The sequence below is a fragment of the Diceros bicornis genome, chromosome 9 (genome assembly GCF_020826845.1).
Source record: "Diceros bicornis minor isolate mBicDic1 chromosome 9, mDicBic1.mat.cur, whole genome shotgun sequence".
Lineage (NCBI taxonomy): Eukaryota > Metazoa > Chordata > Mammalia > Perissodactyla > Rhinocerotidae > Diceros > Diceros bicornis.
The window spans coordinates 34796625-34815018 of record NC_080748.1 but is presented as its reverse complement, the minus strand read 5'-3'; the positions used below and the strand labels follow the sequence as shown (position 1 = coordinate 34815018).

General features: G+C 40.0%; 1 protein-coding gene across 2 annotated transcripts in view; it reads right to left on the bottom strand.

Annotated features, from left to right (window-relative positions):
- VWA8 (von Willebrand factor A domain containing 8) overlaps window positions 1-18394 on the bottom strand; it is a 354390-nt gene that overhangs the window by 33698 nt on the left and 302298 nt on the right. For both annotated transcript variants that reach the window (XM_058548243.1, XM_058548242.1), the window contains 3 exons: window positions 14718-14826; window positions 11178-11334; window positions 4933-5041 (listed from right to left, as the gene is read on the bottom strand). In XM_058548243.1, coding sequence (XP_058404226.1) covers window positions 4933-5041; window positions 11178-11334; window positions 14718-14826 — 375 coding nt within the window. The remainder of the gene's footprint in view (window positions 1-4932; window positions 5042-11177; window positions 11335-14717; window positions 14827-18394) is intronic.

Below are 18394 nucleotides of genomic sequence, written 5' to 3'. Positions count from 1 at the left end.
TATGTCATTTTTTAAAGTAATTCATTTCTATTTTATTTTATAGAAGTATTGGTCCATGATCAATTAGAAAAAAACCTGGCCCCTCTCCACAGAAGGTTTGAGAAGCTCTGGTCAAGACCATCCTCCCACTCCCATCCTTAGAAGTTACCAATTGAAACCATGCTCTTCCTTTATGGTCCAGCTCAAATGACACTTCCTCTGTTAGTTTTTCCCTAACTGTCCAGCCTAGAAATTGCTCACACATTTGTCTACATAACCACAGCACTTCGTTTAAAACATTTGGCATTTACCATGTTGTGTCTTCTATTACAACTATACACGTTCTTCTTCCCTGGTTAGTCGTTGAAAGCAGAACCCTTAGGCAAAATAGATATACAGTAAAAGTCTACTTGATGAAACACAGTTATGACAGACTAAATAAAAGGAATGGGGAAATACTCTCCATTCTTTACATATGAGCAAAGTGGGTGTGCAGAATAAAGTCTAAGTTCCTTGCCTGGCAACTACCCCGCCTCTCAGCTTCAAGTCCTCGTTTGCATTCACACTGAGTGGTATCCTGCTTGTGGGCGCCCCTGAGCTCACACCTCAGACCACACAGTGTCCTGCCTTTGTCTATGCTGTGCCCTCTGCTGGGGCACTGTTTTCATCCTCCTTTGGTTAATACTCATGTGTCCTTCAAGACTCAGCTTATGTATCCTTTCCTTCAAAATCTATCCTAGAGTCCCTTTCCTCTGAGCTTCCACTGCATTCTATGCATCCCTCTACCTAGATGCTTACCATATTAAACTGAAATGATCTGGTCTGGTGCCCATTTTCTCCACCCCTCGAGACTATAGTACAGGGACAATATCTTATTAATCTTTGTTCCTTCAGTGCATGTAGCATGCCAGTGTTCAGAAACACTATTTATATGAACACCAGCTCATTTTGAAGCATTCAAGGAAAAAAAAGGAACATAATGGTTGGTTCATGGAGATATCATGTTAGCCATAGCAATCAGAGAAAGGCTAATTTAGTTTAGCCTGAGAATAAAATTACTGATTGTAGATCAGAAAAACACTGGAGAGAAGATATGATTAAAATCAGTGGCTTTTTTGCAGAAATGGATATTTTCTTTTGTTAGAGAACGCTGGAATCAGAGATTCAGAGTCTGAACCAAGTATAATTGAAATTATTATAGACTTTTCTAGTGAGAAAATTCTTGCTACTGATTCATAAAAGGTCCATTAAGCAGGACTCTATGATATTCCATAAAGAATGGAGTCAAGAAGCAAAGGAAAGTCGCTGGGGACAGCTCTCTTAATCGAGGAGAATGAGCTGTGCTACAACAGAGGCACATGTTGAAGCAGATTTTAACATGGGTGGCGACATTTCCTGTTCCTCAGATCTTGGCCCAGCCACCCGGAATCAATGCGTGGGCCTGAAGCTGTGCTTTGGAAAGTCATCTCAAGTGGTGATCTGCTAGATCCTGGCCAGAGTTTGTGCTTTTCACCAAGGAAACACCCATGGTTACTGGGACTACACAGCAGCCTCAAAACGGCTGTAAGTTATTAGTCAATCAGAGCCCCACAGAACTGGCAGAAGATGCCAAAAAGGGACTAAATCAAAACCTTCTCGTTTTGGTTACAATGTAAAGATTCATATTCTACATGAGTCCCTGTCCATCCTGGCCAGTAGCTGTGTTAACTAGCACTGTCTCTCTAAATTGAGGACTACATGGCCCGCCTGAGAATAACACTTCTGTGGATTAAAAATGAAAATTCAATAAGGGAAATACTTGAAAACGCTGTTTGGCATTTGGATAATAATGCAAAATGTTTTATGAGTATATGAAAGAATTTTACTTTTTATATAATTGTAGAGTCAGAAGAAGACAACAGAGACCTGACAGATAACAGGGACCTGAGCTCTGGGCTCAGACACTTGCTTCACTTGCCACATGATCCAGGACAAGTTACGTCATCTTTCTAATCTTCAGTTCCCTCATTATAAAGGGGGAACAAAATATCTATAGTTCATAAGATTGTGAGAATTGAGATAACTTAATGTGTTTCAGTTTACTTATCTATCAAACGCAGAAAATAATACTTACCGGTTATTGTAAAGATTAAATAGCACAATGAATGTGAAGTACTTGACTGGGTGCCTAGCCTGCAGTCCAGGCCGATGGATATTAGCAAGTACAACGAAGGTAAGGAGGAAGGTAATTCTTCTGTAGAGAATGCTCTATGCTAGGCACCGTTTTAAATGGTTTTCATGCATCATCTGAGTTAATCTTCCTAACTGCCCTAATATCTGTCATTCCCATTTTACAGAGCCCAGGCTGTCTGGGTCCAGAGCTGGCACTATTAGCCATTAAGTGATGATGATGATGATAGAGAAGATCTTGATGATGATGTTGATAATATAAGGTACCTAGCAGAATGCCTGGCACATGGTAATTGCTCAATAAATGCTTGCTATCATTAAATGCTGGTATTATTTGTAAAGATTTCCAGAGATGGAAGTCCTACATCCATTTTAGGTATTCATTCAAGGATTAAATCACTTTTATTCTCTTTCTTATATCTTAAAACTCTTTCTTACTATTTTCTTTTTTTCAGATTTCCAGAAAAGAAGAGAATGAAAACTTCCCTGGAATAGTTACTCTAATTGAGGATATTTAGAAAGTTATTAACCCCAACCTCTTTACAGATTTTTTCTATAGGTGCCAATTTCTTGTTTTCCATCTATTTAATCTTATTTGTTGCTTTGCCTTGAGCCCTTCACAGTTTAATTTCTCTCTTTGAAAGTGGAAAGCAAAACTGGACACTGTTTTCTGATACTGGTCTCACCACTGTGGTGTTTAGAGGGAGTCATTCTTTAATGCTAATCCTAATTCTAACCCATCCTTAATTTGTGTTCTACTGCAAGAAGTCACAGTAGTGGGTCTGACTTTTGTTCCTTTGGCTGATCTTGTAAATATAATCATTTATCTTAAAGGGTTGATGTGATGATTAAATATGATGATATTTGTAAAAGTAACTCTAGTATAGTGCCCAGTGAATACCAATCAAGACATTAACTAACACCAGATGAGGATTTTGATTCCTTCAATTAAAAATATATTCTTGTATCCCTTTCTAGTACTGTGAATCCTCTAATGGCCTGTTTGTCCACAGGGTAAAACCCAATGTTGTTTGCATGTTCTCATGGAATCCAGGGCTGGTCATGATCTGGCCCCTATGACTTTGCCAGCCTTCTCCCTGGCCATTGTCTCCCAGCACGTACATGCTCTTCTCAGTCACAGTGCACAGCTTGCACTTGCACATGCTGTGTCCTATGTCTGGAATGCCCTGCTTTCTTAAGCACCTGGGAAATTCCTCAGCATGTTGCAAGATGATTCAAGCATTACATTCTCCGTGAAGCCTTTCCTCCTTCATCCCATAGCATCATGGGCATACTTCTCTACAGAACTTAGGAAATTGTTTGCTTGTCTTATTTGTGTTCCTTCTTTGAGGACAAGGGTTACATTTTATTTTTCTATCTCTAATGCCTAGTGTGCATCAAGAACTTAAGAAATGAATGAATGACTTAACTATACTCATTCTTCAGTCTTAGGACAAGCACCATTTCCCATTACCCTCATCCCTGTGAACCACTCATGTTCGTTCTTATTCACCGGTTGTTTTGACCTGGAGCTCAGAGCCCACCCAGCAGTTGCCCTCAATGCCCACAGCAATGAGCACTTGTTAAGCGAGTGACTAAAGACGAAAATTCAACCATTCAATTGTTCTCATAGTTTTTGTTGTTCACATAGTTTATGTAAGATCTTACGCTTTTTTGTCCTAAATAACTGTATATGGATTTTTTAAAAAGCAAATGACTTATTTCTTACATTCCTCTTACATGCCTAATTTTGAAATTAGGCATTTACTTAATCATTATAAAGATTTTTCCTCTTCCTTTCCTCTTGGAAATGATAGAACTTTTCCTAATCTCCTGATGGAGTTTAGATCTTTTAAAAAATGAGGCTTTTCCAGAGTTTGGGTTAAATAGTGGATTAAAACTGCATCACAGAACTTCTTACCCCCAAAATCTAGCAAATAATTATAAAACTTCCCCTCAAAAGAACAATTATAAACAAGAACCAAAGAGAGAAAGGGTATAACTGAAGGTAATTGACTTCAAACACTTCATGGAAAGGAAAGAGAAGATTCCAGAGCAGAGTGGAGAAGCATGTCATGGGTTGGCTCCTAACCCTGCCCCTTCTCCCCTGAAATGAGACTTCTCTTTATTTAGGCAAAATAATCTTACCTCATTTGTGATTTTAGAGAATACTTAGCCCTTCCTTAATTATCTGTGCAAATTGGCCAGAACACAATTTCAAATGTAAAATCTGTAAATCACAAGTCTTTGCTTAGGAAATATTGAAGCATCTTAATCAATATTTTTAGGGGCAATAGCAATATTAACTGGTTCTGAGGCAACTACGCTCTAAAAATGCAAAAAGGCAGGTAATGTGGGGAAGGGCAGGCAGGAGGAGACGCCAGGGGAATAATGAATGCAGCCTGGATGATCCAAAATGCTCCTCTGCCTCTCCAGTCAATGATAGCAAAATGATTTGTAGGAAGAGAATTCTATTTGTGAATTTCTAGTAGAGGCAGGATGCTCATAGATCATATATGTGGGAGATCACGAAGTCTGGTGTCTTCGAGGGTTGCTGGTGATATTACTGCTTCCTGGACAGGAGGAAAGGTGAGGTCAAATATTTTTCCTTGGAGAACTCAACTAAGAAAGGCATGGCGTGACCCACAGTTTTATGCAAACATTTTGGCAATGATTAATTTTTCTAACTGGCTGAATAGGGTTTGGATAACTTTCTCCAACAGTTTTGAGATGGGTCCAGCTTTGAGCCCAGATTATTTTCTTGGTCCATAAATGGAGGATTACCTGTAAATTATCCAGGATGACTCGGAGGGAGTGCACCTGCCTTCGAACAGCACCTGAAAACCTTTCATAGGTTGCGGCATCATATTCACTCATCTGGATCTCCTTTAGCCTGAAATCAGAGGGGTCGAAAAAGGCAACAGCTGAAATCATGAACACATGGGTCTTTTACTTCGATTCATCTACTGCTAGAATGGTAGCAAACTCCCCGGTAACTCAGGTTGCCTTTGAGGAGCAAAGGCAAGTTGTGATGTCTCCAGCTAGGAGTTTCAAAGGAGGGGAATGTCCAGTGGTGTGCTGGTACATGGTTAACAAGTTGCCCTCCAGGACAAAAACAAAGCCCTGATTTGTAGTATTTGATGATTTCTTTTTCTCTTAAATACCCACAACATGATGGATTTCAAGTTACCAACAGTGAGGTCACTGAGCACTCAGTTAGAAAGAAATGTGCACAATTGGCTCTCACGAGCCAGTGAGTCAGCTCTGTAGCACACCATTTCTATATTCCAAAGATGGGTTGTGATGTTGGCAGCTGGTCAGTTCATGCAGCAGGTTCCTAGAAGAGCTCCCATGGGTTGCTTTTTAAGACCAAGGATATATATTTGGTTGACCAAGATAACAGTCAGGCCCGAAGAATGTAATTTAATGTGTTGCTATGTAAAATATGAGGGTTTTCTGAAATTGCTGACTATGTACTTTTAGTAGGATAATTGTGTTTTAATATAATTGAGGCTTTGAAATTCTATCCTCCCAGTACAGTGTTACTTTTTCTTGTTTTTCATGAGTTGCTTCCGCTGCAACCCCGCCAGTGCACTTGCAGTTCCCTGAACACATCACGTGCTTGTGACTCAGAGCTCCTTCGTGGGCTTCTCTCCCATGCAGAGCTCCCTTTCCCTTCCTCTTTGCCTTTAACTCCCACTTACTCTTCAAGGCTCAAATTAGTGATCACCTCCTCTAGGAAGCCTGCACTGATCCCCAGGTCTGTCTTCTGTGCTCCCATATCACTTCATGCTTATCTCTATCAGAGCATTTACTACCCATGCTATAGTTATCTGCCTCCTGTCTCCCCAACTAGGCTCCTGTAGGTAAGGGTTGAGTCTTTCTCATCTTTATGTATAGTGCTTAACATGGTACCTAGCATATAATAGGTGCTCCAAATAAATTGAAATGAATGACTGAAATAAAAACAAGCTCAGGATTATTTAAAATGCAGCATCTTTAATCACAAGTATAAGGTTCATTCACTGAGTGAAACTCTCTTGGGTTTTACAGTGTTGTATCCATAATAAGCAAATTTGATCACACATTTCTATAAATTTCTATAAATGTAAAGGGTGCTGATCCTAGGACAGGAAATAATGAATGCATGTCTCCAAAGCCTAACAACAACACAATAGTCTAAACTGCAATGTGTATATGGATGTGCACATATGTATGTGTGCAGTGTTGGAGGTACGGATCCTAGGTGTGCAGGCGAAATTCTTATCTAAAGCATATATCTATCACCTTGGGCTGGAACAGAAACCCCAATACTGAATGAGAATGAATGGTCTCTATTCCTCCCTGTCAGGCTAAGCGCAGGGAAGAATCCATCTATCACAGGGCAGAGTGCTGGAAGCGCATTAGAATCACATAATGTCAGGCCTAGAATCCATGTGGCAGATCTGCAATTCTGCCCTAGCACTGGGCTGGGTTAGCCAAAACCAACTCAGGTTTCAAGATCCAGCTCGAAGGCCACATCCTATGATCTTGCTTGATCCTTCCAGTGAAACTGATCACTCCTTTTACCTATCTTACAGATATCTACTACGGAAACTCTGCACTTTATTGCTTTTAGTAGATATGTCTACTTCCCTCTGTCATAGTATTTTTCAAACTTTATTTTCCACAGTAGGAAATATGCTTTACATTGAGATCTAGTACACACAAATGCGTGTGTGCGTGTATGTGTATAACTGAACCAAAAATTTAATGAAACATGCATTTACTACATGTGTTGCACACTGTTATTTTCTCTTCTATTCCTCTGGCAGAAGAAATAGTCTTATTTTTTCTTTGAATCCCCAGTACCTAGTATAATGCCTGGCACACAGTGGCACTCAATAAATGCTGTTGGATAGCACTTTGAAAACACTGAGTATCAAAAGGTAAATACCTGAAAGGTAAATAATACCTGAATGGTTATTTCCCAAGGTGACATGCCAAGATGCCCTTCTAAATCTAATTTACTCTCTGTTCTGAAGAACAATGAGAAATATGTGTACCGGGCTTGACCTCCTCACAATACCTCTTATGTTTAGTTCTGGCAATCTCTTAAACCTCTCTATAAATTTTCATTTGATTAAGTTATGTCTCAAGTATGTCCTGAACACTGCAGGATATGCTACCTACCCCTTCATACCTGGGAAGCCAATATGCTCTTTCCCAAAAGACGGAGATTAGTACTTTTCCAAAGAAGGGAGATTAGAAAAAAAAACATAGACATAGCTTGTCCTTAGCAGGGGAAAAATACACACACACACACACACACACACACACACACACGTCAAGGAAGGAGCCAGGCAGTTGGCAAGTCACCTCGGGCACACTGGTCTTTGTAGAGAAATCAGAATTAGCTCCAGTTATAGGGCTACCTCTGGCACGATCATGTTGCACCCAAAAATACACCACATGCTGTTTTAATTATGAAGAAATCTGGAAATCATATTCCAGGTTGTGTCACCTTTCAGAAAGATCACCTACAAGGTGTTCAAAGCTGATAAATTCTGAAAGATGAAGACTGAAGCAGGGGACGGGGAAAGAAAATAGGAAATTTTAGCCTCTGGATCAGATAAGCTTCCCAGTGTTAATACTTTCAAGCTCACAAAACTCGCTAAAAATACGTCTTTCTGCTTCTTTAACCCTGCTCAAAACTGCAGGGCACAGCTGCTTCACATCCTAGTAATCTATGTGGACTAACTGCATTTTGTTGGCACAGTATACTTTCAAAGGGTATATTTATTGTTACATAAGAGACTGGGAATTTTAGTTCTCATTTTACTTTTTCTTATAGGTTAGATTTAAATACTATAATTTTGGATCAATTATGAGGAAAACAAACATAAGCTGAGACCTACTGTGTAAAGCTGATAAGTTTTGCAAATGGTAGTGGGTAACAATTGCCACAGCTGGTGCCCACCTTAAACACTCTTCTAAGCGTGTGCAAGTACCTCACTGTCTGTTTCATTCACGTTCTGTTGGTTTAATGTTTCTGGCCTGCTTTCTGCTTATCTTATGCTTGTCTACCTGTTAGTCTTCCTGAGTTAATCAAGTCTTGATATACAGGAATAAGGACCTCTAGGCTGATGGATAGGACTGGCTGTCAGTCTGGTTTTAGTCAGTCTCTGAATTAAGTATTAGAGGGTGATACCATTACTTGCACGCACATGTGTATTATTCATTCCACAAAAATGCATGAGTGTGTGCCACGCACTGGCTTCTGGGTGTAGGTACTGGGAGTACTATAGAGCAAAACACTCTGCCCTCAAGGAACTGACAGTCAGTGGGGAGGCAATCAACTATTTGCACAAATAATAACGTAATGGGAAAGAGTGATAAGAACTATGGAGAAAAGGTACACGGTGCTATAAGAGCATAAATGGAGGGACCTGACCTCATTCTACATATGCCTAGAGTTGCAAAATAGTTTTAAGTGGACTATTTGATGATAGAGAGGAATTATTACTGTTTTTAGACATGATAATAGTATTGTATGTTTTTATTTTTTTTAAAGAGTCCTTATCTTTCAGAGATACATTCTGAAGTATGTATGATGAAAAGATAGGACATCTTGGATTAGCTTCAGAACAATCCAGGGATGGGGACTGAGAGTGGAGCTAGATTTTTCTCCTTGAAGTTGGGGGTCAGGTCCATAGGGTTCATTATATGTTTCCCTCTACTTTGTTTATGTTTGAAAAGTTCCGTAATAAAAAGTTAAAGAAAAATCTTTAGCAGTACTAAATTGAATACTCATCAAATGGGAGTATTGACTACATGAAAGTGGGAAGCACATTTCTCTCTCTCTGCTTTCTTATACCCTGTCTTTCTCAGGGTCTCCACGTGTTTTTAGTTCTTCCTCTCCCTTTTCATACCCTTGTCCACCTCCTCTGTCTTTCATCCACCTTATGGTATTCTCTTTTACTTGGACTTAGATTCTTCTCTGCAGTAATTAGCAGAGGTGCATGGTTTTCTCACTTATTCCCTTCCCGATTTCTTCTCTTTCCTCTCTGACATCCACTAAATTTAGTTGCCTTATTATCAAGATGCTCTTGACTTCTTTCCTCTCTGGGGCAACGAACAGAACCAGGTTCCTTATCTGTATTATGGAAGTCAGAGAAGGGGTTGTATACTTGTGTCCAAGCACTACAAAAAGGCCTTTCTGCCTCCCCATGAACTACTTGTGTGTCAGAGCACTCTATCCACTTGTCCACTTTTGCAAAAACTGAGACTGGACATTTACTTGTGAGGTTTCGAGTGTGGCAACAATAGGAACTCATTAGTTGGGGAGGGGTGAATAATGAATATCTAATTGTTTGGTTCTTTTCCTAAGTAGATACTTCATTGTTTGCATGAACTGTAGAGCAATATTTTCACTCCAACAAGACCTTTCATTACAGCATTCCTCCCACATTTTTTTTGAGAAGTTTAAACTGCTCTCATTCCTAACATAGTTATCTATAAACCTCTCTGAGAGGAAGGGAGAGAGAAATCACCTATCTCCAGAAGAGCAAATTCAAGCACAGTGAGGATAAATAAATGGTTCAAGGTCTCCAGGGAAGCCAGCAGAAGGGCTGAGAGTAACACTTTTGCTTTATTTACCTGCAGAGTACATGAGGGTCCTAAGGCTTGCGGGCTTTCCCGAGGGTGTGGCAGGAGGGACATGCATTTTTACTCCCATTGTTCTGTACTGTTTACTTGCAGGATGTGTAAGCACAGCATGTAATGTAATAGCAGATGTTCTACGTGGGAGGAATTTCATAACACATACACTTGAGTATGCTTTTTCTAACTGCACCCAGATCCTTTCATTGAGCACAACTATGTAAATCTGCCTCCCTAACCACTACCAATTCCCTCAGTCCCGAAGGAGACACTGCTGGTCCTTTGGTATTTTTCACTTTTAGCTGAAGAACATATGTGGATGTCTAGTGAAAGCATCATGTGAATTATTCTCATTTTTTAGATGGTTCCAATCAAAGTAGCCCAGAATTATTCCAGATCATGTGAAAGCCACAGGCTTGTTGGCCTGGATTGCAAAGCCTCCACCCACTGAGAGGGCCTCCTTATTCAACCTCACTCCCCACCATATCCAGCTGGTACCCTTTATCCTGGAAAGGTAGGCGGGCTCTCCCTGCCACAAACACTATGCTCATCCTACTCTGGTGCCTCTCCTCTTTAGTTTTCCCTTCCTGGAATGTCCAAATCCTGGCTGATCTCAGGCCCCAACTCACATCAGACCACTCACCTTGCCCTTCTCTGCACTGCCAGAGGGCACAGACTCCACACCCTGTGACTACAGCGCTTAACAGGAGAGAAAGAGGCAGAGAGAGAGAGAGAGAGAGGGAGTGTGTGTGTGTGTGTGTGTGTGTGTGTGTGTACTAGTTCTGCCTCCACTTAAATCTACAAGATTCCAGGGCTGGCCCGGTGGCTTAGCGGTTAAGTGCACACGCTCCGCTGCTGGTGGCCCGGGTTCGGATCCTGGGCTCGCACCGAGACACTGCTTCTCCGGCCATGCTGAGGCCGCGTCCCACGTACAACAACTAGAAGGATGTGCAGCTATGACATACAACTATCTACTGGGGCTTTGGGGGATATACATAAATAAAATTATAAAAAAAAAAATCTACAGGATTTCTGAGGGCAGGAAGGGACCATCACATAGAGGTATCTGAATTCCTTATGTGGCCTAGGAACAGATATTGATGGAGTGATATGCACTTTAACTTCTCTTTAGAGAAATATTTGTTGCTCAGTTCCTTCTTCTATACAGTTATATGTAATCAATATACTTAAAAGAGCCTGAGTAGAAAGAATGGGGGATTATGTTCACCTGGCTGTCTGCATTAGGGAGGGGGGTGGCTATGGATTTAGTCTGTGGTCCAAGTTGCTCCATGAGGTGGAGAATCACACAAATCTGGGTCTACACAGGGTCCACTACGATATTTCACCACAGCGGGAACATTGCTCTAGAGGCGACAGTGACCACTCACCTCTGTTGAAACACTTTCTGGCCCATCTCTCTCGCAGCTCTCTTCACCTCCTCAGGAACTGCATCTTTCTCAGCCTCAGAGACCTGGTACACCATATGGCCTGCATCCAGCCGGTAAGGACCTCCTTTGCCACCCAGACCTGCAGTGTCTCTTCCCCCTGGGAGGAAACCATGAAAATACAGGTGGTAAGTCTGATCCAGACCACAAAACACAAGTCAGATCATGAGTTTAAGGCAGTCCTGTGAAACATATTAATCATACTCAACTAATCATTAAATATTCAAATGACCTTCTTCTGCAAACAAAGGGTATCCCCCTGTTGAGGATGCTTTTCCTTTTCTCTGTCTAGCCAAATCCTACTCATATTTCAAGGCTCAGTCCAAATTTCATGATACCTCATCTGATGACTCTACCTCACAGGGATCAATACTCCTGTGCACTGTTACCCTTTAAAATGTATTTTTCTTTTCTCTCCGACTATATGATGGATGGGATAATATTTTTTACATATCTTTGTATCTCTGCACCTAGACGAGTAGCTTGAACATCATAAATACTCAGTATGTATTTGTTAATTAAGTGAGCAACACTCCTCTTCCCTCACATGTAACCTTCTTTTTCCTTAAAATAAGAGAGAGACAGCTAGGTATAGATACCATTTCCTCTGTTTTGCAAATGATAAAATAATGCACAGAGAGGTTAAGTGACCTACTCATAACCTCATCAGTGGCTTAGCCAACATTACAAGTCAATTATTAAACCAACTTTGACTTTTAGCTTAGAGTAATACACAACAGATAAACATTGCCAGCTTCAGAACAGTTTTTCAATAAAAACCCAACTTTACTGCTTGTAAGTGACATTATGTAACATTGTATAAATTGTTTATGTTGTAAATATAAATTAAATGCCTAGAAGACCAGGTAGGTAATATTATAAGAAGTAGTGAGGACTTTGGCTAACTAAAGAGGATTTGCCTTGTCTAAATATATTCAAATTCAAATTATGTTAAAACACTACAGTGAGCCAAAAGATAACATATATTAGCTAGATTTGGCCTCTGGGCTACCAGTTTATTACCCCTGCTGTATAAGGATTAAAATACTAGTAATCAGTTTCTTTTGTTCATTCATACATAACTTGGGAACTCAGAAAAGAATCCAATAACAGAGGGGCAGAATAACACCATATTGTATAGTATAGTACAGTAGAGTAAGTAGAGTTAGTGTAGTACAGTACAGTGTACTGTAGTATAAGTAGTATAGCACAGTATAGTATGGTATAGTATACTAGCATTATATAGCATAGTATTGTATAGTTAAGTCAGACTGCCTGAGTTTGAATCCTGGCTCCAATGCACTAGTCATGTGTCCTTGACAGAAGTTCCTTAACTTTTCTGTGTCTCAGTATCCTCATCTATAAAATGGAGATACTAATATTATTTGCTTTATAGGATTGTCATGGGGCTAAAATGCTCAGAAAAGCATCTGGCACAAAGTAAGAGCTATATGAGTGATTGTTCTTACTATTATTATTAAGATAACTTCCAGTCACATAGAATGAGGTCATTTCTAAGTTTCACAAAGTGGAAATTTTCAAAGCTTTTATGCTTTGGTTAAATTATGTCACATTTTTCTTTTCTCCCTTGGAGCCTTAATTGTTGTAATAAGTTAAAAGCAAGAATTCAGCATGCACTGCTTCCCTTACCAAAGTCTAGGTAGGTCATTTCCTTTTGGGAAATACCATGAAAACAGCCTATTAATTATAGTATTTTTACTCTTCGATTTGAGCACATCTTATTTCATTTTTTATTTAGAAATTGGTGGTGGAAAATTCCTTCTCGGATGTGTGTGATTCCTGGCTCTCACTTGTGGATAGCCTATAGGCAGAGGGGACCAGTAATTGAACAATGACAATAGGCTAGAGGTGGAAAAGCTGTTTCTGTGACCTGACTCCCTTCCTATAGGAGGTTCTCCTTGGGTATGGGTGGATCCTGAATTAGAGCTTAAAACTTCCTAGGCACTGAGATGACATCATTTTTAGTGAAAGGAGGAAAGGACCCACAACTGTTTAGAGGCTGGTGTGAGTGATGCTCAGCCTGAGTCACATGGTCCCTCGGGAAAGTCACAGTGGGGTGGAGAGGGCATGAAGAGAGAGTTCTTCATGACCTCCACTTCCCAGAGCCTTTAATTTGTACTACTTAAATGAAAATGCTTGCCAGATGTTTTAGGCTTCAAGGCATAATCTTGAAGCTAACCTTAGACATCCTAAATCAGTTCAGAAGATAAGGTGGGGAACAGGCAAGGGAGGGGCTCTGGTGATGAAAGGGGAATCAAATGACTTGCTGGGTCAGAACTAAGTTCAATGGAGAGAATTCTGAGGGAAAAGAATGACACAGAGAAAAAGAATTTGAAGCAAGGGAGCCTTGAAAAATTGAAAAATAAAGGCTAGGGGAAGCAAAAGCAGGGTCTTCAGCCTGGACAGGTATGTGAGCTACTAGATTCAAATTGAATAACAAGCAAGAACCTCCATGCCAGAGTAGTCCACTGCTGGGAAACCTACATCTGGCCAGTTCGTTCCACAATGCATTCCATATGGATTAAATCTTGCTGGCTTGACACTAATTTCCAGATCAAAGGACATTTCTAAAAATACCCTTTCTTTAGAGCTGATGCTTGATGAATAAACAGAGTAGGCAAGAAGTCCACAGACCTATTTGATAGCACATTGTCCCAGGACAGAAACTCATTTCCTCCAAGGCTGTCAAGGCCAAGAGGCACAGACCATCCTAAGGGAAAGCGAAGTACAGAGCTCATGCCAGCACTCCTCACAGCTGAGATAAGATCAGACAGTGTGCACACAGTCTGGCCCTATTCCTGTGGCTTAGCAGATGTGTCTGCTCCAGCTGCCATGGAGGAAAGAGGAAGACAGCAGTCATAGGAACAATGCTCTAGTCAGGCAGCCAAGAGGAAGGAATGGACCACAGCCATCAGTTCAAACCGCAACCAACTCTCTTATCTCAAAATCCTGCATCCTCAACATACTCACGTCTGAGATGTGGAAGACAAGGACCATTTCTGTTCAAAGTCAGTTGGTCAAGGAAGAATTTACTATAAATTTCTGGCATGATCCCAAGGGCAGGGAATTTAAAAGAAGGGATTAACACTTTTACTGAATACATTCTTTATGCCAGGTCTTGTGCTCAGCAACTTTGCAATCATAATCTCATTTAATCCTCACCACAACCTTGTGAGGCAGTTAATATTATCCCTGCTTACTGATGAAGCAACTCTGGGATGGTCAGAATGGCCTTAGGTCATAGGGTGGCAGAGTCTCCAAATACCAGGGACTCTATATGCGAGAGTCTTTCCATGACTTGACGTCATGCTGGGCCAGAGGGCAAAAGCAAAATCCAGCTGACTAACGGGGGAGGGAGAGAAGGCAAGCTGGTCCCTGAGCCTTCTTAGGGGTGGTGTGCTGTCTACATGGGCTTGAGAAGTCTCGGGAAGCCTGACCCAGGGGAATGCCAGTGCTACCAACCTGTTCCGCCAGCCCAAGTATTGCCGCCCACGTGTGGCATGTTGTCTGGGTCCTCCTTCCCACGTTTAGGGGAGCTCACGTCTTTACCACTATCTCTGTTGATTGTTATCTAAAAATGAAGAATTGAGACATTATCACTATCCCGTGACCAACACCAGGAATTCCAGGACAGAAAGAAGAATTCTATTCCCCTAAGTCCTTAAGATACCTCGTAACCCCAAGCCACAGGACATAATAGATGCTGTGAGTGTCTGGCAAAAATTTCATCACATTTTTGGAAGGAGACATTTAATTTTTTAAAAAATCTTTATAAAAAGGAAAAAGAGCTGGACTGGGTCACAGCTTCAGAATTCTCGTGGTGCATAACATGCCTCGGGCACTTACACAGGGAACAAGACCTACCAGAAGCAGGGAAAATGGTCCTCACCAGAGACTGGCACTCTCCCAATGGTTTAAAAGGATCACTTCCTGGCTGAGTCATAGCAGATATATATATATACCTATTTAGTTTTCAAAGAAATCTCATTCCTCTGAGAAATGTCATTTTATATAAAATATATGGAAAAGAAAAACAGAAAATGTATCTATGTGTGCCTCAGTGATATATTATATGTTGTTATACACACAGACACTAAAAACTGCTTATTTATTTTCTGGACTCACTCTTATTTTATTACGGTATTTTGTAGCTTTCCTAATTCATCTTTATTTTAAAACTGGATTGACTATTCCTGCAGTTCAAACAGAGTAAGTGGCACTTTAATCTTTCTCTGTGAGAGCCAGTGGCTCATTGGTCCCTAATTTCATTCAGCACAGATTCACCAAAAGGACTGACAACCACATAGGAATTCCAATCCTAGTCATCAGTTCAGTAGATATTGCTCCACAATAAAAAGAACTCAAAGAAGTCATATTTCATGTACTCTCTGAGCCTGCTCTCAAATGTAATGATTCTCAGGGTAGACTAGATCTAATATTCATTTATTTTTTAAATAAGACTTACGGAAAATGTACTGGCCGGATATCATGCAAAGTACCACGGGGCCTACAAAAGCCATGGAGGATTGGTCACTGTCCTCCAATTGCTTACAGTGGAGCAGGGCAGCTTGCCAATGGACCTGAAGCCTGATGCCAGATCAGTCTTTAGAGCTGACCCATTCCTTGTTAGTATCTACACTTTTCATCCTGGATGTTAGGATTAATGAACGTAGGTAGGTAATTTAAGGTCTTTGCAAATAAAATGGCTATTAAGAATGAATTCAATATAACTTCCATTGTCTTATGTCCAGACTAGTTCATTTCAAACGTTGACAATTGTAAACAGATTTTAATTAACTGGACCTTGCTGCCAATAGCTTTGGCAGCGTTAACAGAGTTTTTACCATCACTTCAGCATACTTTAAGAACATTTAGCAGCCAGGATGTGATAATTGATATGAATTTTACACACACAATCATGCTCTAACAATGAGTGAAAATAAATTTTTTCTCCTTTTTTAATTAAACTATGCAGAATAGCTAGCAACATTTAGAGAACAAAGAAACATTTAAAATACTTTCCTCAAAACTTGCCATCACTTTCCAACTTGTCCAGAAGTAATGTAAGATATGAGCAGTAAATTAAAATACGTATACTGACTACAAGAATTCTAGACCAGCACTAACCAATACAATTTTCTGTGTTGATGGAAATGTTTACACCTGTGGTGTCTAATATGGCTAGCCCAATGTGGCTATCAAGTACTTGAGGACCTGAATTTTAAATTTCAAATTTAACATAAGTAACTAAAGTTTAAATTTAAATAGCCATGCATGACTAGTGGCTATCTCATTGGACAGCACAGCACAAGGACAAGCTTGCCTCAGCCTGGGAGATACTGTTTGGAGATCTTTACAGCATCCTGTAGATGTTCTCCATGAGCAATGAGAAAAACAAGGAACATTTCAAAATTGGGATAGGGTTTTATTCTGTTGCTAATTTAAGAAATCTATATAAAAGTTATGACTACAGGCTGATTTTTTAAACAAACATAATGGAACTTACATATGGAGATACATTTCTTATAATAAGAAGATAAGCTTATTTTTTACACACAAAGATACATTTATTACAATAATGCTGTTACTGCTCAAAACACTCCTGGACTGCCTCTTGAAGGATCTGCAGAGTCCATGGCAGATTCTTTTTTAATACATTTAATGGTGGCAATTACGTGTTCTTTAAAAATAGATTTGATTTTTAATAAACAACCAAAGGATACTTGGGGTTGATTTCTGGTACAAATTATTTGCTAACTTGCTACGTACACTTTGACAAGTCAATTAACTTCTCTGGGCCTCAGTTTTCTCATTAGAAACTAAGGGGGTTGAACTAAATGATTCCTCCCCTTCCACCTAGTGTTGACATGCTCTGACTGATTCAATGACTCCAAATCTGGTAAATAAGGTGATCAGGCTAGGTTTTTATTCAAAACCAGGTACAATTATACATCAATGAGACTAGTTTGCTTATAAGAGTTGTCTTTTTTACGGGCCAACTCTAAAAGATGAAGTTCCAAAAATAGTCTGAGCAATGATAGCATTATTGGAATAACTGTTCTGAACACCATTCCTCACTCTGGGGTATGTATGTATGTATGTATGTATGTATGTATGTATGTGTGTGTGTGTGTGTCTATTCAGGTATGTTGCTTAAAAATAAATAAAAAGACTTCAGAAGAGGTATAAGAAGCAAATTCCTATGTGTCTAGTAACTTTACATTCATCAAAAATTAGTTATCTCCTTTAGACATTTTATACAATCCAATTATTCTGCTGTAAGAGAACAGCCTTTTGAGAACAAGTATAAAAATGATGGCACAAGGCAAAAAGAAAAAAATCCCTCAAATTGTCCCCTTCAGTTACCTCCAAAATCATGCTCTTAAAGTTGCAAAAGACACCAATAATGGGCCATCAGGGAGGCAGAAAATTGCCTATGAAATTTCTGGGCAGAAAGGAACTGGCGTGTTCTTTGCCACCTGTGTGTCTTGCCAGGCCATCTGCTGGGAAATGGCATTGCTCACACTGCCAACAAGAAGGCAGCCCCACACCAACCCCAAATGGGAGTCTAGAGATGTTTCCAAATTGACAAATTCTTGACAAAAACAATTATCAGCCCAAACCTGATTTATTCCAGAAAAATACATACCATAAAATTCCAGGGATATTTACTTAAAAGCAAGGCATTTGGGAAGTTTACCTGATTTTGTGTCTTTTTGTGAATGTCACTATACTCACAGGAATATATTTCTCTAGTAGATGGGAGGAGCACCTCTGCCAAGGGGTTTTCAAAGCCATTTTAGGGTATCTTGTATATGCATTGACAATGATTCATAAAAGGTACAAGGCAGAAAGTGTAGGACAGTCCAGCCCAGGACAGAAACTGGAACAGATAGTAGGGAAGGCCTATTATTTGAGGAAGTTTGTTTCCTGGAGACAGACGTGTGCTATAGAGCCACTACTCATTCAGAAAGTTGATAAAGTGCTGAATGCTTTTAAGTATGTGTTGAGAAGGACTTGGAATGCATTTCCTTTGAGGACTGGTTTCATCTAGAAAGAGCTCAAGTAAGTCATTCCAATTATTGAAATAGACACTACTGTATTCACTTAAATGAATCAAAATTTTCCCCAAACCACAA